At 47.4% G+C, this 24,514-nt stretch overlaps 1 protein-coding gene across 1 annotated transcript in view; it reads right to left on the bottom strand.

Annotated features, from left to right (window-relative positions):
* Positions 1–24,146, bottom strand: part of LOC140904155 (uncharacterized) — a 53,920-nt gene extending 29,774 nt beyond the window's left edge. The window contains exons 1-4 of the mRNA XM_073326467.1: positions 24,026–24,146; positions 14,492–14,605; positions 13,077–14,122; positions 5,392–5,548 (exon numbers count right to left, since the gene is read on the bottom strand). Coding sequence (XP_073182568.1) covers positions 5,392–5,548; positions 13,077–14,122; positions 14,492–14,605; positions 24,026–24,059 — 1,351 coding nt within the window. The 5' untranslated portion in view covers positions 24,060–24,146. The remainder of the gene's footprint in view (positions 1–5,391; positions 5,549–13,076; positions 14,123–14,491; positions 14,606–24,025) is intronic.
* Between the last annotated feature and the right edge of the window lie 368 nt (positions 24,147–24,514).

The raw sequence follows: 24,514 nt of genomic DNA, 5'->3' as shown, positions 1-24,514 counted from the left end.
TTCTTGCCACTGCATAATGCCTACCTCACCGCCCACCACACACACCCCTGTTCCCTATCCATGTGGACCCCAGCCACTGTTCCTGATTCGTTACATTCTTCCCAGTCACAAGACAATCCCTTTCCTAGGACAAATGTATACTATCTTGGAGACGTCGTAGGTTGGTAGTGAAACTTCTGCAGATTCATAGGGTCTTGCTTTCCCTTCCCCTTATGCAACAATCACAATCTCTCTTTCCTGCTGTTACCCACTTAATTTAGAGCATCCTGCCTATATTTTACCAAGGGCTGAAGGCGTGATCTGGTTAATTTATGACACCCCTGCTTATATCCTATTGAGGGCTTAAGGCATGACCCAATTACCTGGCAGGAACCTAATAAACCCCCCTGCTTCTGGCAGTCAGGGAGAAGGAGGAAGGAGAGAGGACTGGAGCTTGGAGGTGTGTTGTGAGACTTGAAAGACCAGAGAACTGAAGTAAGGGAGACCCTGCCCTGGCAGGGCAGGGAGACTCCCTCCCCCAGCGTCTAAGGACCGAAGGTACCCCACCCAAGGTGGAAGAGGGTAAGAACCCACAGGGGTTGAGAGGGGCTGTGACTCAGAGTGAGGAGCAAACGCAGACCCCTCCCCGACTTCCCTCCTTTACCACCGTCCCGGGCCACTAGCGGGGGCCCTTGGAGCCCAACAGCAGGGGCAAAGGGTGGTATATTAGCCCCCCACCAAGAAAAGCGCAGGACCCACCATACAAACATCGGCCACCTTGTCACACAGGGTATAAAGATATATCTCAGGGGGAGTGTCTTTGTCCAGTCGAGGGAGGACTGGAAAGTTCCACCATTCACTGAACTGCGGCCATTGTCATGGACATACATGTCTTAGTATCCTCGTAGAGTCTGCCAGGGGCTATTACCATGCTTCGTTGACAATAAACCTGGCCAGGTACCTTCAGACCTTAACGGATCAATGGTCATTGGTCGGTTCTCTCACGGTCCGCTGTGCCAGCTGTCTGCACAGAGCTGGGGCAGCAGGACACAGGAAGAACACACACACACACAGCCAAACATCTAACCACAGCATGTATGCCGCTAACCTGGCTACTGTAAAGGAACCTGCAAAGTTATCGCCACCTGGCAGAGGAAGGAATAAGGCTGCTGTCCTTAACTTCTGGGAGAGGATTGCTGAGTGCTTCCATGGAAGTTACATTGAGATCGCTCAGGAAGATTCAAGGGACATCCCTGTGCACATAAACCAACTGCTCCAGGTGCCCCCTCCTCCCCCAACTCTAGAGGGGAATGAAAAGCAGACAGCAACGCTACCTCTCTCTGTTGTACCGCTACCTCCTGTCGTACGAGTAGATGAATGAAAAGTCGAAAGCTCTGCACTGCTAATTTTGCGGGTGCCCTCCCTGTGATGGAAATTTTATTTCCCATACACAGCTGCTGAGAGTGACTGGATTGTGCTGGTGTCAAAACCAGGTCCCAGCATGCAGCACCCCTGGGCACCTGTCCCCTATAGTCCTCCTCCTCCTCGCTGTTCATGACAAAGACCTGTGACGTGGGCCCCTCAGCAGGAACCACTGTGGGGTGCTGGTGGGGTCTCCACCAATTAACAGTGGCAGGTTCATGGCTCAGCATGGGATCGATTGTTGGCCTCGCTGGTGGTACGCCAGCCCCAGTTCCTTGTCTTTCAGGCAGCCCTGCTGCTGATCCTTGCCATGAACCTCCTCTTGCAGCCCCTGAGCAATCTGCTCACAGATGACAATGTTTCTGTGGCTGGATCAGAACTGTGTGTCCACACAGACCCAGGAGAGCCAATATTTCCTGTCTACTCCAGGCAAGGGCTTGTCTGGCTCATGTAGCAGGCACGGTCAGCTGGGCAGCTGTGCACAACAATGGAACGCAACTAGAGGTGTGCTTGCCAAGCTCACAACCACAAAAAGGCATTTCAAAACTTTAAAGGGCACGTGTCTGGTCTATGTGACCCCCTGGGCAGTGGAGCTCACGCTTGTGACCAGGGAGATCAGTGTTGGGAATTTCGGGACAGCTGCTGCAGGACTTTAAGGGTTGACATAAATAACCCCCCAGTGGCCAGGAGCTCTGGGGTGCTCCGGGGTTCCCCTGCTGCCCACTGCAGCCAGGAGCTCTGGGGGTTTCCCCGCTGCCTGCAGCAGCTGGGAGATCAGGCATTCCTGCACCATGGGCAGCTCTGGGGACCCCACTGCCCATGGCAGCCAGAAGCTCAGAGGTTCCCCCACTGCCCGTGGTGGCTTGGAGCTCCAGGGGCTGTCAGATGTGGCAGGGGTACCCCATAGCTCCTTACCCCCGTGAGCAGTGGGGGACCCTGCAGCTCCCGACCACCGCAGGCTGAAGTCACAGAGGTTGCTGGAAGTAATGGATTCTGTGACTTCCACAACCTCCGTGACTAAATCGTAGCCTTAGGAATCAGTGATCATTATTTTTCAAAATTACATAGCCTCTAAACCTGCCTTTATCAATCAGAATCATTCAGTGTCACCTTCTTTTTGCTTGTCCTGGTGAGAAAGAAGAGACAGTTGTGGTTCTCTGGAGGGACAAGAGATATTAGAGGGGGGCATGTGGGGTAGATGTTTGACTCTCACACAGCCTCACCCGCCCTGAAATAGTAACAGGGACCTAAGGAGGGAGACTGGAGCCAGTGCCAGGGGCGCTCGAGCCTGCTCAGGCTCCAAAATGGAAGAAACAAAAACACAAAACTCCAGATACTCCATCGTCAGCAGGATTGAATCCTGCATCAGCAGGCCCCTGGCCCCACATTGCTAGTTTGCCACCTTAACCACTTAGCCTCAGTCCCATTGCACCAAACTCTTTCACTGCCTTGCAGTTGTGTCCTCTGCAGAAAGGGGCTCCCAGGAACTACGAGCATGTTGACTCCAGCTCTTCTCAGTGCACTCATCCCTGCGTAACAGGGTGTATGGCTGAACAATAACCATTCCTTCCAATTTCCCTGTCTGCAACATCACTAGAGTGGGTCTTTGGCAATGACACTGCAGTGGATTGTTGTCCATTGCCCACATTGCCAGATCAGATAGTTTTGTTCCTACTCAGCTCTCCAGCACGTCAGCAATTCAGGGGTCAGGTTTTCCTTGGGGCACTGGAATTTTCAGGGATCTCGGTGACTTCTTTCCTCCCGCGCCATGGCGTGAACTCACCCTCTCTTTCCAGCCCGGACATTCCACGAAATAACAACAGCAGTATAAAGAAAGAGGAGAAAGAATACCACAATCAGCGAAGAAGGTGGCCAGACGCCCTCTGTTAGTTGATTGTTTTCATTGAGGGTGAAGGATTCCAACTGAGAACTGATTTAATTCCACTCACCTGAGATTAGAAATACATTTGTTTGTTACATAGAGTTATTGGGAAATGTGACAATTCAGATTCTGGGGGTTCTGGCTTTTTTAAACTCTCTGTAAATTCATGAACTTGATTCTAGAGAAAAAAGTCCAGAGCTGCCTTTACTGCCAGACTAGGGACTTCTAAGCAGTGGGAAACATCCCTTGTTTGCTACTGCCAAGGCAAGTACACAGGTAATTAGCAGCTGGAGACATCGCTGGGCTGGGACCAATCTTGGGAGGGGGGAAGGTTTGGATAGAATTTGTCACACATGCCTGCCCAGAACCCCAGAATTTAGAGAAGGAAGGGTCATTTCTCACCTGCATTCCTAGAAAAGCTACAAGGGTTCCTCCCTGCCAGTAATTCACTCCCTGAATTCATCCAGCTCTCTTGGGATCTCTCTGCTCCAAAGGCTTCTGAGCCCTGGGTTTGAGGAGTGAGTGGCTACAAAATCTGAAATGAAAGGGATGATACTGGAGGGAAGGAAAGAACAGAAAATAGAGAGAAAGAAACAGAGAGAAACAAATAAATAATCAAGAATGGTGAAAATAGCTGAGTGTAATAAAGAAAATATATGAAATTGAAACTTTGTCTCAATCCCTGCCCCTGTCAACCCAGTGGGCTGAGAGAAATAGCCCTGATGGTTGCTCCAGTGTGCAACTGGTTAGCATGGTGTACTTCTAGAGCATTGCTCGATTCAAGCCTCCTGTGGAGCATGGGTTTCATTAACCAAATAGCATCCCCTCACTCATCTGGCCCTGTGGAGCATAGAATCCCAGTCCCCACAGAGGGGAAGAGTCCAGTTATGCAGCCTGCACTTGTTAGCTCCTCTACAGAGAGTTGACCAGAATTCAAAGAGCCACAATTCTCTGCCCCCCACCACTCCCCCTGTGCCAGGTTCCCTCAAGCACAGCCCAGAGTCCTGCCTTCTCCTTAATCTTTGCTCCCAAATGCTCCCTTTTAAAACAGAAGTCCTCATGAGGTGAGCAGTTGCTTGTTAACTGGGTTAGTGATGGTTTGAACCTTTCCAGTGATGGAGTTTTACTAGAATGTGATTTTGGTGAATTTTAACAAGAAGAAATCTCTCTCCTGTTCCAGTCTGGTCCCTATTGTCTCCTTTTGCCCTTCTTGTTCCTCCCCCTCAGCCTCTTTTCCTGGCCCTTGGGAAGATTGAGAGACCAGGATCAGGCTGTCTGAATGACTGAGTCTCTATCCAATAGCATGTGTGTAGAGAGGGCCATAGGGCACACTGAAATAGCATGTGTGTGTGTTAGGGGAGAAGGAACAGAAAGAAAGGTGAACTGTCCATGGGTCCCAGGCAGATTAGAGTGATTCCCTGCTGCCCAATATTATCCCTCTCTGGATGCCCTTGGGATGCCACATTTAATAATCACATGTAAAAATCATTATGAGATGTTACTAAGATTAAAGCATCATCACACCCAGTGTCACCATCACTGAACTTGCTCTGTCCTGATATTGTACCAGCCCTGGAAACAACGTGAATCGAACACAAGCCTCTCTCAGCGTCGATGCACGCAGAGGAATCACGCCGCTTTAATTCTGTGGCCATTTTGTTTGATGCCTTTCAGCTGAAAGCGTCAGTATTTGGGAAGGAAACAGTACGTCCTTTAAGCAGCGGCTGCCTTGACTTACTCTACAATGCAAAGCATTCAGATAGTCCCGAGGCAGCTCAGGCCCAACCTGCCTCGTGTGCTGATGCAACTCTCGCCCACCCATCCCCATAGCCCCCAGTATCTGCTGTTGCTCCTCTCTCTGCACTGTCTAGTGCCCGAAATGCTGAGGGACTTGGTCTCCCTTCTGTTCTGAGAGACCCTCTATCCTGCCTTGAGTCTGGCTGTTACTGGTCCAGGGGGGCTTCTCCCAGGAGAGGATCATTGCAGGAGGTTGGTCCCGGTTTGCTTTTTATTCAATCTAGCCATGTCCAGGGTGCCTATAGCTGGGGTGCCTGAGCACCAGGGCCCTGTGGGGAGTTGCCATTCACCTGCTCCTCATTTGGTCTCACCTTTCATTGAATCCATCACCCCAGACACGTTGCACTGCTGCCCAGCGTCCCTCCTGGGTGTAATCTGCCTGTATCTCTGCTCTTTAAGCACCAGACTCTCCTCCATTTCTTTGCTGTTTCTTTGCTGATGTGCCGTTTTCTCTCCAGGATTCCCCCACTAGGAGCACAGGGTGGGATTTTCAAAAGCACCAAGCTCATTTAAGAGCACAAAGCCCACATGCCTTTCAGGGGACTGGAACTTATCCAGGGCAGTGAGCAGGATTCAAACCTACCCAGGAGAGCCCTACTGCACTTCACAGCCACCTCCTCCACCACTCAGCCAGGCCTAACCAAAGTCTCCATTCAGACAGAGAATTTGGGGACACCAAGGACTGAACGCAGGATCCCCTTTGTGCAAAGCTCACACGGAACCACTGGGCTATAGCCACAGACCTGTTACATAGAGGCAGGCCACTCAGCTGGTGTTAAGCCCGACAGTCCCGCATTTCTAGAGTTTGTCCCTCATCCACTACTTGGCTGGTGGACGTCACTGGACAACATTTGAAGAGCGCCCTCACACACAAGGTCACGCCGGCAGGGGCACTCTCCAAAATGATGCCCCTGTGCTGCGTGCTCTTAAAAATGGCTGCAGCAGTGTGACATCATACACACTATGTGTGAGGTCATGCTGGCGGGGAAGGGATCCCGCCATCCCCAGAAGTACCAGACGCTCCACAGTGTTCTGGGTATGTGACAGTGGCTCCCAGAGCCCTGCTTTTCCCTGAGCGTCCTCTGGCCTCAGAGCCACATGGAAAGCAGATTCCCTCCCCCTCCCTGGGAGCCCATCAATCTCTGCTGGGGGGCTTCTGGCTCAGAGAGCGGGAGGAGAGTTCTTCCAGCAAGCACTAGGCCATGCTGGCTCAGAGACAAGGGCTGTTTGGGGGCAGGCTGGTTTATTGAGGGCTTTCCCTTCATTTCTGTTTAGCGCTAATCGGATCATTTCAAGTGGCGTGTGGAGGGGCAGCCCCAGAGCAGGGCTCTTGGTGCGGAAGAGTGATGGAGCATGCTTCAATCTCAGGGCTGCAGGGGCTGAGCAGGACTTTCCCGCCAGTCCCTCCTCCTGGCAGCTGGCGTTAGCGATGGCATCAACCCATCAGCACTAAGAGCAGGGCGTCTCTGTCACTGATACTCTCCTTGGTCCTACTGCTGGTGCCAGGCAAGGTGGACACAGAGGAGGAAGCAGCCTGATCCCAATGCAAAGGGATGAGGAACAGAGAGGCCCAAGAGACATGATCTGCTGAGGGGGGCAGGGAGTTGGGGGGGGAGTGCAAGGAAGGGAACTCTGAGATGTGATGGGGCAAAGTGGGAGATGGCTCGTGCAGTCTCTACATTCCTCAGGAAATAGCTGTGCAGCTCCCTGGCCAAATGTGGGTCACATCTCTGACTAGTGGCTGGGCCGCCTACAGGTTAACAGCCTACTACTACCAGCCCCTTGGAGAACTCAAGTGGCAGAGGTCTGCAGGGTGGGCATAGAGGTCCAGGCTTCCTGACAACACAAGGGGGGTTCATACAGCTCGCCAGGCTTGAATTTCTCTTTGTTCAATTCGTCTTCTTAAAAAAAAAATGTAGGAAATGATACATAAAAATGTCAGTTCCCTTTTCTGTGGGCGTATCGGGTTATGAGACGAGGGGCTTTATCTCCTAAGAAGATCCAGCAGCGCTGTGGGTTGGTGCTGCGCATGCAATGAGGATGACCGCTTCTGACCCAGCTTCTCCTCTGCAATAATCTCTCTGCCTTTCTCTCTGCTAGCCCCAGATTAGGCTGTTTGGTACCTGGCAAACCCCCAGCACGAAGTGGCCCCAAAGGTCAGGAAACCCCAAAAGAAGAGGAGAATCAGCAGGACTTGGGGAGGTGACTCCTCTCTCAAAGGGGCTGGCAGACTCAAGCCAGGCCCCCCCGAAGCTAGTCCCCTAGGGATGGAGTTTCTTTATCTATTTACCTGGTTGTCTGGAGAACCCACAGTCCTTTTGTGATGTCAGGTTGGGGAGGGTTCTGAGCCCATCTGAGCTGCAGAAGGAGAGGGGAGCAGAGGAGCTGGTCACCGTCTGGATCTTCCTGGGTTTTTCAAACTGGTGCTTTGAAAATGGGTTCTCCATAGATCTGGGCACTAGCTCTTCCCCACTGTGAAGGAATCTGAGGAGATCACCCGCGGAAAGACAGATGGATACAGATGGACAGACTCATGGCAATGCCCCAGTTGGCCCCTTTAACACACATCCATTTACTTTGCCAGCGCCACATCCATTTCCAACCCTGAGAACCAGACCCCCAACCTCATCCAGTCCTGACCAGGCAAGCCAGATGGGGGCGCAGGGTGGGCCTTCCCATGATAGTGAGAAGCAGAGCAAGTCTCTCTGCTCCTACACAGAAATACCCCCACCTAACTGACACCTCCTCACTCAGCCACATTGACCTCCATTCCCTGCTCCCACAAGCCTAGGTGGGGGAGCTCATTTTCCCTTGCAATGCTTCGAATCCCCTGAGGAGCAACTGGAGTGGAGATCAATGCCCCCCTCAGCTGCTCTCCTGTGGGAAACCAAAGGTTAATTGACAGGTTGCTGATTCAGCTCCGAGGTGGGCCACCTTATCTCCACCCAGATTGTCTACAGTTCCGGCCTATGTGGCTTATTGACAGAAACATGACTCAACATCCCTTTGAGACATTTTATTATAACAAACAAAGAAAATCAAGAACATACATCACAAAGGCTAAACTATGATAAACATAACTCAACTTATTATGGGTTGAACACACAGTTATCAAGTTCAAGTTGAACCAGTAAATCAAGGAGTGAACAATGATATTGCTTTGGAATCAAGTCATCAATTTAATCTAATCCTCAGATTAATACAACAGATAAACAACTCATCTGTTTTAGAAGAGTAATCCAGTCAGAAGGCTGTCCATTTAGTCATAAACCCCAGTCAGAGAACTTCACCCTCATAGCTCAAGCCACACTGAAACCAGTGAATATTTCAATACTGAAATCAAATGATTGTTCACGTTTAGGCTACAACCTCAAAGCCAATTAAAGCTTCCGCCTCAGATTTCACTGTTGTGTGACTAAATCCTTCTCCTTTTCACCCCAACACAGATACAGCCTTTATCAAGGCTGTCATCAGTAGAAATGTAACAACTGCCACACAAAAGATGTGGGGAACTATTCCTTCTGGCATCTTCCCAGTGTGGATTTTACAGGTGATTAACACAGATGTATTCAATGAACCACCCTGTCACACCGAGGATGATAGAAAGGTGGGGGGCATACCCCAGATTATACAAATGAATGAAAAAAAAATAAAGGAACTACTAAAATAGCAGCGTTTGAGCGCTCCAGCTCTCTTACTCTGTCGACTCATGTGTAGGAGGAGACTTTCCCAGGTACAGGGAAACTAATCGATGTTGTCACAGCTTGTCACTGATGTCATGATTTCCCTCCCCAGAGGGGATCAATCTTTCTCAGATATCTTGTTGACCTGAAAGTTGAAGGACTTCAACCTTTATCTTGATCTTTGCAGTTGACGATTCTAGCTTATCCCGCTTTACGGTGCCTCCCCAAGATCTCGGGGCAAATCAGATGTGAAGAATGCCTCAGATACCAACAATGTGGACAATCTGGTTGGAATGAGGCAGATCTTGGGCTAGCATCAGTTTGGAAAAGTTTCCTTTAATCCAGTCTTTTTCTCAAGATATGTATTGTGGCAAACCACATTCAGCATGAATGTGCAAAACCCAAAGATATCAAAAATGAAAGATAATCAGGACGAGTTTGAAAAGGTTTCCATAGACTGGCCACAGGGTTCAAAGAGTCTCAGCACCCATAAAAATAGCTATTTGGAAGGTTTTTTTTTAACAGCAAAGCTACTCATTGCATCATGCATCCATCACCAAGCTTAAAAATAAATGTGGATATATCATGAGAGATGTCATATCTTTCCTCTGCAAACAAGGGAAGTGGGGAATTCAGTGACCCTCACAATCTCAATGAGTAAAAGGTTAAAGTAAAACTTATCTCCTTAAGTAGTTTTCCTCTCAACAGAAATATACTTTAAAGTTTATCAAAATAAATTTCATTTGAAATAGAAATAACTGAAGTCTATACCAGGTCTTTATTCTCATATACATCTCTCACATATTCCACCACCCCAATCTTTAGACTGACATTATAATTCAGAACTCTTTAGTCCAGAGAGGGTAAAGTACATCAAATAAGCTTTTCAGGATTAGCCACCATTTCTTATATTTCTAAAAAAAACCCCTGATAATTTCCAGTATAATTTGAATGATCACATAATTAGTCTCTTACTCTAACTAATAATTAACGGCATGTTTAATTTAATTTTAATTGTCAACACAACATATTCAAAGATTGCAAAACCCTATTATAGGTCTTACTTTCTTTTCACCCCCCATTTCCACCCAGTGAACCCTTGAGTAAAGCGGTGGTTCACCCCAACATTGGTGCCTCTAACTTGTGTGAGTTCATTTACCCGGCGATCACCTGCCGTAAGGGTTGGTGGAAGATGTCTCACACTAGGTGGGCAGGTTTGCATCATAAGGAAAAACACCTGTACTCTATTTTCACACTTTTTAATCTTTCAGAGTAGCAGGAGATGGTGGAGAAGTGATGCAAATGCGTAAGAAACAAGATCAAAAGACCAAACCATAGAAACAGAACACAACATTTGTGCATGCTGCACTCTGAACTTGGAAGCTGACAAAGTCATTCCCTCGATGGATACAATCACTGGCACAGCACAAAAATCCTTGCTTCCCAACCAGGAAAAGAGATGGGGATCTACAGGAAAGGAGTGTTCTCTGAAGGTATCAACAGTTTTTCTCTTTAGCTTATGACACTTTGGATCCAAATGGTAAAGGGCAATAGTTCCAAATTTATCCATGGCATCCTTTGGAACTGTAATCAGTGACACTGAAGTAGTGAAGGGTGTTCTAAAAGCAATTTTACCTGGATCATAGTTCATCATAGCTTCCTTTTTGGGGGTGAAATCTGACCATCGGGTACCTGCTATACCTACCTGAGTTCTTGCCAAATCCTTGGCCTTGTTTGGGGTAAATTTATACTTCTCTGGAGTAGAATTCTTCACCAAACCATGCAATATTTCATCAGCGTTAGTGAGGATGGCATCTCCAAACATGACAAATGTATTTCTTTAAACTGGTGGCACATGTCTAAATTATCTCAGAGTCTCTGTAAACTAGGAGAGGTGGGATTTCTATTAAAAAATAGATATTTTTCTGAAACTATCTCACATTCAAAACTGATTTACTTTTATACACATTTACAGCACCTACAAAGGGTGAGTTCAAAAAACCCACCACCTTTATTTCCTCTGTATCTGCATAGTTAGGAATAATATCTCCCATGTTATTTGATTATGCAGGAGATATCTTCATAAGTAATCTCCTGTAAGGCCTGGGTCACAGCTGCTTCGGGGATCAAATACATGGGTATTTTGGCTAGTTTCAAGTCACTGACTCTGGAATTCTCACTCCAGATCACCTGAGACTATACTGACCTAAACTATTGAATATTACTGTGATCACATGCAGTTACTTCAGATAGTTGCATCCTTTGCCGAGTCTGATGTTGTTCACCATTTCAGAGTGGAGATTTAAAAATGCTACGGTTTCTTTGTTAGCATGTCCAGTAGCTTGGAGTATGGTCTCCAGGTGACTGGAACTTTCCCTATATCATCATGGAGAGGTAGGGAAAAAGTAAAAAGTAAAATAAGAACATAAGAATATAAGTACAGCCATACTGGGTCAGAGCAAAGGTCCATCTAGCCCAATATCCTGTCTTCCAACAGTGGCCAATGCCAGGTGCCACTGAGAGAATGAACAGAATAGGTAAACATCAAGCGATCCATTCCCTGTCTCCCATTCCCAGCTTGTGGCAAACAGAGGCTAAGGACACCATCCCTGCCTATTATAGCAAATCATCATTTATCTCAAAGTCCCCCAAAATAAATCTGAGCTACATTCTGTCAAACAAAATTAATATCCAGTTATGTGACCAAACAGACTTCAGAAAGAAAGAAAAACCCACATCCCAAGGAGGTATACAACAATTTAAATTTCATATAAAGTGAAATTTCAGAGCACATTACATCTGATGACTCAGAATCAGGACAAGAGATTCTCCCCATCCTGTTTTCCTCTGATCTGTTCAAACCTACTTCACCCAGTGCAGTTTCATTATTATTAGTCATGTTATTTACTAAAGGTCATTACATCATTGTAATAGGGAAAACAACCCAAATTTCCTCCTGCGAACAATCCTAACTCAGCGGGAAAAACCTCAGGAGTAGCTTTGCCCATAGATGGAAAATGGGATTTCAATGCTGACTGATCTCATTGTGTTTGGAATCCATTCAGATTCCCTTTCCAGGTTGGTGACACTTTCATCTCTACCTCTAATGAGTCTGATTTAGGATCAAAGAAATCAAAGGACAATTCCCAACCACAAAGGACTACTAGGATGATTGGAGGCATGGAGAACCTACCTTACAAATGGAGACTTAGGTCTGGTCTACACTACAGCCCTGTATTGGTATAACTATGTTGATTGGGGTGTAAATCCACACCCCTGAGCAACATACTAACCCCCTTCCTCCCCTGTGTAGACAGTGCTATGTCGATGGGAAGGCTACCACCTCTCAGGGAGGTGGATTAACTAACTTTCCAGCAGTTATGGGCCTATTACAGGAGAGGGTGGGTGGGTTTCTCTGGCCGTCAACGTGCAGGAGGTCAGACAAGATGATCATGATGGTCCCTTCTGGAATTAAAGTTTGTGAAACTATGAAAGCTGAAGACACTGCATCACATGATACTTTGGGAGTGGAGGGCTAAAATGTGAAGAACATAAACACTACATAGTTCAGACTGAAGGTAAGAGTGCTGGAGTGATGGGGAAGCATGGAATCCCTCCATCTTTTTCAGGCTCTGCCAAGAGCCTGAAATGACACTTCCCTTCCTCCCCCACCACTCTTGCTCTTTGTTATATTTAAATCTATTTTATATGAGAAAAAGGGTACCAAAACAATTCTTATTCAGCACACCCCAGGGAAATGTGTGGACAACTAGGAATGAGACAATCTGTGCCCAAGGGTGAACTCGGAGGCTCGAACAATCATTTTGCAGTGGAAAGAAGAGTATATATTTGATCCTTGCTTAGACTAGAAAAAGGACGTTAGGTCAGGACATGAAGATAACCTGGAGACTGTACGTGGATTATGTAATTACTGCAAGACTAGTTAGGTTTTTACATCATGATAACGAACTCAAGCTAGCCAACTCCATGGAAAATCCTAGTGGAGATGAAACCAAGAAGATTTTACTTGGATATAGCTAGATGACGTCACCTGTATATCTCCCTGACCTGGAGGTGATGAATATTCCTTGTAGGAGGGTCACAAATTCCCATAATGCATAGGAGACTATGGAGTTGACAGAAAGGACCATGGGATTCACCCCAAAAAGGTGGAGCTGCAGAAGGCAAAAACAGACAACTCACCTGGGGCAGCTGAGGTACCACAGTGAAGGAAATGGTGCAAATAGCTTTAAAGTTCACTATGTGGGAATGAGCAAAAATATTAAAGATAAAAAAATCTTTTGTTGGTTCTAGACAAGGTTTTTATGGTGTTCCTCTCCCTTGTGGATTCTCTGATGATAAAGAAGGACTGAGCTCCGAGTGAAGCATTTCCCGCACTCACAACATTCGTAGGGTCTCTCTCCGCTGTGGATTCTCTGATGTGTAATAAGGGCTGAGCTCTGAGTGAAGCTTTTCCCGCACTCACTGCATTCATAGGGTCTCTCGCCACTGTGGATTCTCTGATGTGTAATAAGAGCTGAGCTCTGAGTGAAGCTTTTCCCGCACTCACAGCATTCGTAGGGTCTCTCCCCAGTATGGATTCTTTGATGTGTAACAAGGGTTGAGCTGGAGGTGAAGCTTTTCCCACACTCACGGCATGCATAGGGTCTCTCTCCTGTGTGAAGTCGCTGGTGTGTAACAAGGGTTGTGCGCTGAATGAAGGTTTTCCCACACTCACAGCATTTATAGGGTCTCTCCCCCGTGTGGATTCGCTGATGATAAATATGGCCTGACCTGTCAGTGAAGCTTTTCCCACATTCACTGCATTTATATGGTCTCTCCCCTGTGTGGATTCTCTGATGCTGAATAAGGGTTGATCTGTCAGATAAGTTTTTCCCACATTCACAGCATTCATAGAGTCTGTCCCCTGTATGGATTCTCTGATGCCTAGTAAGGGCTGAACTTTGAGTGAATGTTTTCCCACACTGACTACATTCATAGGGTCTCTCTCCTGTGTGGATTCTCTCATGATTAATAAGGTCTGCACATCTACGGAAGATTTTCCCACATTCAGTGCATGTGTTTTTTCTCTCTCCTGTGAGGATTCTGTGCTGGCCTGTGGTCCCCTTGAGGTCCTCATGAGTTCCCTGACTATTAATGGGTTTACCCACTTTCTCTTCTGGCGGGTTTCCCTGCTGCCTCTCTGGCCTGTGCTGACTCTCACAACTTTTTTGCTGCTCATCACTCCTGGACACATTCCATTTGGATCTTTGCAACAATACCCCGTGCAGGTCCACATGCTCAGCTTCCTTCTGCTGAGTATTCTGTTCCTCATTCTCACTCACCATCCCACCACCTGCTGGAATAGAGAGAGAAAAACCTCAGACGTAGGAATGGGAAAGAGGAGAGGAAACCAAAATAAGTGCTAGAGAAATAGGGGAAAAAATCAGGAAGTGATTCCCCCAAACTCTTCCCCATAAGGGAAAGAGGAGGGGATCAATTCTGTTTCCACATCCTATCCAAACACTCAGGATGAAGGGAGGTCAGGGAAGGAGCTACTGCCAGGTGTCAGCCAGGATAGGTAGGAAGCCATGAGAGATCTCTGCCCAGAGGATATTGCACCCGCTGGGGACAATCCTGGACTGAGAGCGTTCACAAGGCCCTTGAGGGAATACCGGCTCTTTCCTTCAGGCACTGACAGTTTTAAGTAGGTTTAATGATTCTTCACCTGTGAAGGCACCTCGCAGGATCTCTTGTTCATCTGAGCCCTGGAGGTCTGGGACCCACGGCTCATCCCCTTGTTCCAGCTGGGAGATCACGTCAGGTTTGGAAATTGGAAACTCTGCTCAGGGGAAGAAAACAAGTGAGATCAGATGAATTCATGGGACATTTGTCACAAAGAAATGTTGTATTATTTTAAACCCAGCTCATTTTAAGGCAGTAAAAAACCAGAGCCAGCTCCCAAGATGAGCTAGACTCCCTGCTTCCGAGGGACTTAACTAACCCCATCTCTGCTGGGAACATACACAGCCAGACAGTCAACATCAAAGGGGCTCCTAAAACCCAGGTAAGGTAACTCCCTGTCCCTGATAGTGCAGACTCCAGAAAGAGAGGAAATCCCCCTAGAAATGCTTCTTACTGGTGGAGAAAGAACCAGAGACAATGAAAGTCACAAGAAGCTAGAACTGGTGAGCATGGGTTTGTGGGGTTCAGCACAGTAAGGAACAGCAAGGAGCAGGCATGTCCCAGAATGCAGTATGTCAGGGGTATTATTAAGGCTAAGATTTTGTCACCGCGGTCACGGAATCCGTGAATTTCAGAGACCTCCATAACATTTTCTGCTTCAGCCCTGGGGTCACGGGGCAGGAGCTGTCAGCTGGCGCAGGGACCCCTGCAGTTCCCAGCCACGAGTGGTGGCCAGGGGAACCCCACAGCTTCCCAGCCACCATGGGCAGATCCCGCAGTTTACCAGCCACCACAGGTGGCAAGGGGGACCCCGGCACTCCAAGCTACCACTGGCGGCCATGGGGAGGGAGAGCCACGGGAAACGGACCCCCAGAAATGGTGGGTGCTGAACCCTCCTCACTCCCCATTTTGTCACAGTTATTTTTAGTAAAAGTCAGGGACAGGTCACGGGCTTCTGTGAATTTCTGTTTATTGCCTGGGACTTGCCCATGACTCTTATTAAAAATAACCGTGACAGAATCTTAGCCTTAGTATTATATGTCAGGAAAGCACATTCTAAGGAAGCAGGGAATCTAGCAAGTCAGGTGTAGCAGAACGGAGTATGAATATCTCCCACAGTGTGGTTAGGTCTACAGAATTAGTTTCAATAACTCAGAAACAACAGATTCTACTTCCTCTGGAAAAGGAGAATGTGAAAACGATGGATCAGGCCATGTGACTTTAGGAGGGACTGATTCAAAGGTCCAAGAAGCCTACAGGGAAGACTGATTGTGGATACTGCAGATGAGTCCCCAGAAGTTGCACTACCAACCAATGACATCATCAAGAAAGTGCACATTTGTGCCAGGGATGGGTCGTCCTGCTGCTGTGAGGAACAGAAGATGTCAGGAATGGTGGCTGGGTCACAGGGTGTAGGGAAGAGATGCGTGTGTTGTGGGGGGGAGGCACTAAGTAGCAGAGAGAGGAGAAAGTGAAAATAACATTTGAAAAAGATATGTAAAATAAAGTGAAACTGGACTGTAATAAGAATGGAATGCAGGCTCTAAATCAAAAGGGTGTGCGCAGGGATTCTGTGTTAATGGGCTAGGATCCCCCTAGCTCCAACCCCCAAAACCTTCCTTTCCTTATCTGCCATTGCCCACACACACTGCAGGTGCCCCTTGGTCCAAATCCTCCAATCCGCTGTGACGGCATTGGAGCTGGGGAACATTGAAGAATACTGCATGATGACCTGGATATTGGGATATTTACCATGGGAATAAGTTGGTTTAGTTTAATAGGGGGCTTAAAGGAAAACAAGTAGGAAGGGAAGAAGATTGGCCTATGGCCCCAAACTCCCTACATCACCTACTCCATGGACTAGGATCCAATTGTGCTAAACATTCTACAAAGAGAGAACAAAAGGACAGTCCCTGCCCCAAAAGAGCTGACTAGCCAAGAACAGGACCAGAGACAGATGGAGACAGACAGATGGCGAACACAAGGAAACAAATAGGACAATGTTGGTCACTAGGAGACTAGATGTTGTAATGTCATTGTAGGCATCACGGAGAAGGAGAGTGTTAAGGAGGGTTGGGAAGGAGGAAACTGAGGTAGTTTGTGGGATGTGCATGGGCAGCTCCACTCAAAGCACAAGGAGCAACACGGGAGAAGGCATGAAGGGAATTGTTTGAAAAGGTAACAAGTGGGTGATGGAGGCCGTGGAGGTGGGAGTCGGCAGCTCAACACAGAACAAGAGATGACATGTCAGGAGGGGAAAGGCTGGGACAGGCTCTAGGAGTGAAGATAAGCAACTTGTTTGATGTGCTAGAGAAGGGACAGTAAGTGGAAGGATTCAAAGAGAGGGCTCTGGATTGACTAGGTGTGATATGCCCCAGCCTTTAGTGTGCTAGAACCCAGACATAGCTGGAATATATCTGATGATTCTTAGGTTAGTCTGGTAAAGCAAAACTTAACACAAAGCTAATTTTATCAGTATCATCTGCCCAGCTTTCCCAAAGCCTCCTCCATTTCATCTCTCCCTGTCTCAGTCTCTCTGCCCTGGACAATACCAACCTTAAAGCTCCATCTGTTCACAACTAATCCCTTTGAGCCAAATTGCAGTCCCGCTGGGTTCCCAAGTTCTGGGAACACCCTTGGCTCCCAGGCATTGTGAGTCAATATCCAGTCCTTGGGTCTTCCATTGTCTCTCCAGGGCACAGTTCTTGAAAGTGTATCCATGCCAAACTGCATAGACTTCCATTACTCCAACAGCCATTACTTCCCCTCTCCCAGAGAAGGAATTAACTCCTTCACACCCAGTGGGTAAAAAAGCAAAGTCAGAGGGGAAACTGAGTCATGCACCATCTCTATTGTTATGGTTCAGACATTCAAATCACTCTAAAATGCACATGCTTACTCAGATTATCTTGACATTCGTTGCTCCTCATGGGGATGCGGGCATGGTTAGTGGGCCATATATGAGATTATTTGATGAAGAAGTACCTGAGAAAAAGTTCTCACCAAAAGAAGCTGTTTACAAAGTCACTTTTCTGCACAGACCTGGGGCTCAAAGTATGGCTCTAATTGTCCCCTGATTCATCTCAGCCACTTCGCATTTATCTCAGCTGCACATAGTACCTACTGTCTTTCTGGGGGAGCAATATTGAAAAAGTTAATAACTAAAGAGAGTGGAACTTCAGATTAGCATCAGCCAAATTGACAAGTAGAAGAAATAGAAATGCACATGTGAAGCAAGACTAAGGCGCAGCTAAGAACACAAAAACATTAAGAACGGCCATACTGGGTCAGACCAAGGGTCCATCTAGCCCTTTCTTCTGACAGTGGCCAGTGTCAGGTGCTTCAGAGGGAATGAACAGAAGAGATAATCATCAAGTGGGAGCCAAGAGGAGCAGAACATGGCAACCCAACTATTTCCTGGGGCAAGGGCTGGAGGAACCAACAAGGGGCAGAGCTCTTCTTGACCTGCGCTCACAAACTGGGAAGAATTAGTAGGGGAAGCTAAAGTGGATGGGAACCTGGGAGGCAGTGACCATGAGATGGTTGAGTTCAGGATCTCGGATCCTGACAAAAGGAAGAAAGGAGAGCAGCAGAATACAGATCCTGGACTTCAGAAAAGCAGACTTTGACTCCCTCAGGGAACTGATGGGCAGGATCCCCTGGGAGAATAACATGAGGGGGAAAGGAGTCCAGGAGAGCTGGCTGTATTTTAAAGAATCCTTATTGAGGTTACAGGGACAAACCATCCCGCTGTGTAGAAAGAGTAGTAAATATGTCAGGCAACCAGCTTGGATTAACAGTGAAATCCTTGCTGATCTTAAACATAAAAAAGAAGCTTACAAGAAGTGGAAGCTTGGACAAGTGACCGGGGAGGAGGATAAAAATATTGCTCGGGTATGCAGGAGGGAAATCAGGAAGGCCAAATCACACTTGGAGTTGCAGTTGGCAAGGGATGTTCAGAGTAAGAAGAAGGGTTTCTTCAGGTATGTTGGCAATAAGAAGGTGGTCCGGGAAAGTGTGGGCCCCTTACTGAATGAAGGAGGCAAACTCGTGACAGAGGATGCGGAAAAAGCTAATGTACTCAGTGCTTTTTTTGCCTCTGTCTTCACAAACAAGGTCAGCTCCCAGACTGCTGCACTGGTCAGCACAGCATAGGGAGGAGGTGACCAGCCCTCTGTGGAGAAAGAAGTGGTTCGGGACTATTTAGAAAAGCTGAACAAGCACAACTCCACGGGGCCGGATGCGCTGCATCCGAGAGTGCTAAAAGAGTTGGCGGATGTGATTGCAGAGCCATTGGCCATTATCTTTGAAAACTCATGGTGATCGGGGGAGGTCCTGGACAACTGGAAAAAGGCTAATGTAGTGCCCATCTTTAAAAAAGGGAAGGAGGAGGATCCTGGGAACTACAGGCCAGCAGCCTCACCTCAGTCCCTGGAAAAATCATGGAGCAGGTGCTCAAGGAATCAATTCTGAAGCACTTAGAGGAGAGGAAAGTGATCAGGAACAGTCCGCATGGATTCACCAAGGGCAAGTCATGCCTGACTAACCTAATTGCCTTCTATGATGAGATAACTGGCTCTGTGGATGAGGGGAAAGCAGTGGATGTGTTGTTCCTTGACTTTAGCAAAGCTTTTGACACTGTCTCCCACAGTATTCTTGCCAGCAAGTTAAAGAAGTATGGGCTGGGAGAATGGACTATAAGGTGGATAGAAAGCTGGCTAGATCATCGGGCTCAACAGGTAGTGATCAATGGCTCCATGGCTAGTTGGCAGCCAGTATCAAGCGGAGTGTCCCAAGAATCGGTCCTGGGGCCGGTTTTGTTCAATATCTTCATTAATGATCTGGAGGATGGCGTGGATTGCACCCTCAGCAAGTTTGCGGATGACACTAAACTGGGAGGAGTGGTAGATACGCTGGAGGGTAGGGATAGGATACAGAGGGACCTAGACAAATGAGAGGATTGGGCCAAAAGAAATCTGATGAGGTTCAACAAGGACAAGTGCAGAGTCCTGCACTTAGGACAGAAGAATCCCATGCACCGCTACAGACTAGGGACCGAGTGGCTAGGCAGCAGTTCTGCAGAAAAGGACCTAGGGGTGACAGTGGACGAGAAGCTGGATATGAGTCAACAGTGTGCCCTTGTTGCCAAGAAGGCCAATGGCATTTTGAGCTGTATAAGTAGGAGCATTGCCAGCAGATTGAGGGACGTGATTGTTCCCCTCTATTTGACATTGGTGAGGCCTCATCTGGTGTACTGTGTCCAGTTTTGGGCTACACACTACAAGAAGGATGTGGAAAAATTGGAAAGCGTCCAGCGGAGGGCAACAAAAATGATTAGGGGGCTGGAAGACATGATTTATGAGGAGCGGCTGAAGGAACTGGGATTATTTAGTCTGCAGAAGAGAAGAATGAGGGAGGATTGGATAGCTGCTTTCAGCTACCTGAAAGGGGGTTCCAAAGAGGATGGATCCAGACTGTTTTCAGTGGTAGCAGATGACAGAACAAGGAGCAATGGTCTAGAGTTGCAGTGGGGGTGGTCTAGGTTGGATATTAGGAAAAACTTTTTCACTCGGAGGGTGGTGAAGTACTGGAACGGGTTACCTAGGGAGGTGGTGGAATCTCCTTCCTTAAAGGTTTTTAAGGTCAGGCTTGACAAATCCCTGGCTGGGATGATTTAGTTGGGGATTGGTCCTGCTTTGAGCAGGGGGTTGGACTAGAGGACCTCAGGAGGTCCCTTCCAACCCTGATATTCTATGATTCTAAGTGATCCATCCCCTGCTGCCCATTCCCAGCTTCTGGCAAACAGAGGCTAGGGATACTTCACAGCATAGCCTATCCACCATGAATTTATCTAGTGCTTTTTTAACCCTGTTATAGTCTTGGCCTTCAGAACATCCTCTGACAAAGAGTTCCACAGGTTGACTGTGCATTGTGTGAAAAAATACTTCCTTTTGTTTGTTTTAAACCTGCTGTCTATTCATTTCATTTGGTGACCCCTAGTTCTTGCGTTATGAAACGGAGTAAATAACACTTCCTTATTTACTTGTTCCACACCAGTCATGATTTTATAGACCTCTATCATATCCCCCCCCCCTTAGTCGTCTCTTTTCCAAGCTGAAAAGTCCCAGTTTTATTACACTCTCCTCATATGGAAGCTGTTCCATACCCCTAATAATTTTTGTTGCCCTTTTCTGTACCTTTTCCAATTCCAATATATATATCTATTTACCACATCTGTACACAGTATTCAAGATGTGGGTAGACCATGAATTTATATAGAGGCAATATGATATTTTCTGTCTTATTATGTTTCCCTTTCTTAATGATTCCCAACATTCTGTTCACTTTTTTGACTCCTGCTGAAGATTGAAAGGATGTTTTTAGAGAACTATCCACAATGACTCCAAGATCTGTTTCTTGAGAGGTAACAGCTAATTTAGACCCCATCATTTTATATGTATATGTATAATAGTTGGGATTATGTTTTCCCATGTGCATTACTTTGCATTTATCAACATTGAATTTCATCTACCGTTTTGTTGCCCTGTCATGCAGTTTTGTGAGATCCCTTTGTAGCTCTTCTTAGTCTGCCTGGGACTTAACTACCTTGAGTAATTTTGTATCATCTGCAAATCTCACCATTTACCTGCTTTTTCCAGATCACTTATGAATATGTTGAACAGTACTGGTCCCAGTACAAACCCCGGGGACACCACTATTTACCTCTCTCCATTCTGAAAACTGACCATTTATTCCTACCCTTTGTTCCCTATCTTTTAACCAGCTACCAATCCCTCTTATCTCATGACAACTTACTTTGCTTAAGAGACTTTGGCAAGGGACTGTTGTAGGGTATACTTGCCCCGCACCAGACAGGAAAGAGTTAACCCCATGCTTTGGGCAGAGGAAGCCACACCCCCTCGCCGCTGATAGGCATCCTCTAACAGTTGCTGCAGTATAAAAGGGAGCCTCCCAGCTCACTCTAAGTGGATCGCCAGAGTGGGAGGACGCACCTCACAGGCTGCAGCCTGGGAGCAGCTGGAATCCCAGACTATGGGAGCCAGAGGTGCTGAGACCCCGGCAGACGCCCAGATACCTGCGGATGCCCAAGGAAGGCCGGAGCCACCAGGAGCAGTGTAGGCTGAGCAACCCAGAGACCCTGAAGACGTCCAGACCACAGCATCGGGGAAAAGGGAAGGAAGTAGCCCAGGGTAACTTGACAGTGGACCAGTTAGTGAACCGGATCTTGAGTCAGCATGTTTTGGCCAAATCCCTGCTGACTCAGAGAGGCTCGCATGCTTGCCACTGCCAGGGCCCTGGGCTGGAACCCTGTGGAGAGGGAGGGCCCAGGTCCCCCTACCCTGGCTGCCAACCCCCTAGGGTGGTGACCCACTTCCACCATTAGGATGCATAGCCCTGTTAAGGAGGGCAGCCTTATTGACTCTGGCTGCTAGGCTGCATAACCGTGTTGAGGTGGTCAGCTGTACTGACTGTGGCCATTAGGCCATACTGATCTGACATCAAGGCTGACTATACTGACTCTGGCCATTAAGCTGTACTTCCCTGACAGCGAGGGTAGGCAGATGGACTTAACTGCAGGACTGCGACACCCTTGCCCCACCCCAAAGGGGGACAGGTTGTACTTGCCCTGTGATAGAGACCTTGTCAAAGGTTCTCTGAAAATCTAAGTACACTATATCCACTGGATCACCCTTGTCCACATGCTTGTTGACCCCCTCAAAGAACTCTAGTAGATTGGTGAGGCATGATTTCCCTTTACAAAAACCATGTGGACTCTTCCCCCAGCAAATCATTTACATCTATGGGTTTGATAATTCTGTTCTTTAGTATAGTTTCAACCAATTTGCATGGTACTGAAGTTCAGCTTACCAGCCTGTAATTGCTGGGATTGCCTCTGGAGCCTTTTTAAAAAAAATTTCATCACATTAGCTATCTTCCAGTCATTGGGTAAAGAAGCTGACTTAAATGATAGGTTACATACCACAGTTAGTAGTTCTGCAATTTCACATTTGAGTTCCAGCAATCTAGGTTCTCAAAATAATTGGCTGGCTCAAAGAGACATTCATGCTGTGGCCATTGAACCTAAGCTACACCATACATTTCAGTTTCAGCCTGACCACTGACAGCTTTCTTTCATACTGTGGCAGTTCCTTTGGAAGTTTTGCATTGATACCAATATTTCTGGATTAAGAGCAATATTTCAAAGTGCTCTAAGACCAGTTTGCAGACTCTGGCCTGGACCCCTGCAGTACTCCTGCATGGTACCGTGTGACTCTGGGCTGGCAGCGTGGTAGTTTGTGTAAGATCCAACTTAATATTGTCCTGGCAATGTGGCTGGCCCTTTAAGGTTCAGAAGAACATTTTGTATAGTGAGCAGAGCTTTTAAATAACTTATCACTGTACTGGACCTAGGTGCTGATTGGGAGCCAGAGAACTGGAATGCAACAAAGGGGGATGTGTGATTTGTTTTTGTGGGGGATCAGGAGTACAGTTTGTGACTGGTTGGTGAGTCTAACTTCAGTGTTGACCATCAGTTCTGGGAGAATATGCTCTTCTTTTTGCAGCCTGCCCTGACCTTGGTATTTTCAGTGAGGGCTACGCTAGGCACCCCGGGTCACACCAGCATTTATCAGCATGCACTCCAGCTAGGTGCATTTTATCAGCTGTAGCTGTAAATGAACGGTGAGGGATTAACTGGAGAAGCTTGGCAGAGCTGTGAGTGTGGTATGAAGAGAGGTGCATGTGAAGCCTGAGGGACCTAGTCTGCCCCATTTCAGTGCTGAGTGTTGTAAGCTGTGTCAGTAAATGTATACAAAGGTGTGTTCTTGCCATGGGGATCGTTAGCAGTCTGGTGGCACATAATGCTCCTGGTCTCCGGGGCTTAGGCAGGGGTAAGCGAAGGCGATGACTCAGAAGGAATCCTCAGGTTGAGGGTAAGGGGTGCTACCATTTTGCAGTCGGAGATGGTTTATGTGGAATAGGCTCAGTGCAGACCAGGCAGCTTCTGTTCACTACATCCGACCTAAACCCAAGTTTTGCCTTCGCAAAGAGAAGTGTTAGACTCTGTGCTGGGGTAGGCAACCTATGGCACGCGAGCTGCTTGCCAGTGGCACTCACACTGCCCGGGTCCTGGCCACCGGTCCGGGGGGGCTCTGCATTTTAATTTAATTTTAAGTGAAGCTTCTTAAACATGTTAAAAACCGTATTTACTTTACATACCGCAATAGTTTAGTTATAGATTATAGACTTATAGAAAGAGACCTTCTAAAAAATGTTAACATGTATGACTGGCGCGCGGAACCTTAAATTAGAGTGAATAAATGAAGACTCGCCACACCACTTCTGAAAGGTTGCCGACCCCTAGCCTGTGCTATACTGCTCCTGTGCTCTGTTCCCAGAGGGTTGTGTAGCAGGGGAGAGCACAGGGCTGGGGTGTGTGTCCCTGGCAGGTCGGGGTGATGCTGAAACAGGACAGAGTTGTGTTTGCATTGTGGGGTGATGTGAAACTTAACTCTTCATTTTTCATTACAATAAGCTAGGGGACAGGAATCCTTACCCAGCGAGGTCACAGTCTCATAGTTCTCCTGCATGACGTCTCTGTAGAGGGCTCTCTGAGCAGGGTCCGGCAGAGCCCACTCTTCCTTCGTCAAATACACAGCCACCTCCTCGAAGGTCACTGGCCCCTGAAAGAGCAAGAGTCCAACCCTCAGTAACTGCTGCCCCACTGACAACCCCACTATTCATGGGGCAGCAGGGCCAGTCAAATGGAAGCTCTGGGAGGCTCACAATCAGCAGAGTCCCACCCCCACCCCACACAGAGCAGCCAACAGGCATCAAGGTGAAGGGAGAAAGAGAGAACCCCTCGTATTCCCTAAAACAGTGCTTCTCAAACTATCTGATGTGGCGGACTGTCAATTTTTTTTCCCCCAATGTGCCAGGGACTGGTACCATATTTATGCCTTATTATTATAGTTTTCACATAGGAACGTAGCACATCAGATCAGAAAAACTAACATTCTTCACTGTATTGATTGGAATGGGAGTG

The sequence above is a fragment of the Lepidochelys kempii genome, chromosome 28 (assembly GCF_965140265.1).
Source record: "Lepidochelys kempii isolate rLepKem1 chromosome 28, rLepKem1.hap2, whole genome shotgun sequence".
NCBI lineage: Eukaryota > Metazoa > Chordata > Testudines > Cheloniidae > Lepidochelys > Lepidochelys kempii.
This window is presented reverse-complemented; position numbering and strand designations above follow the sequence as displayed.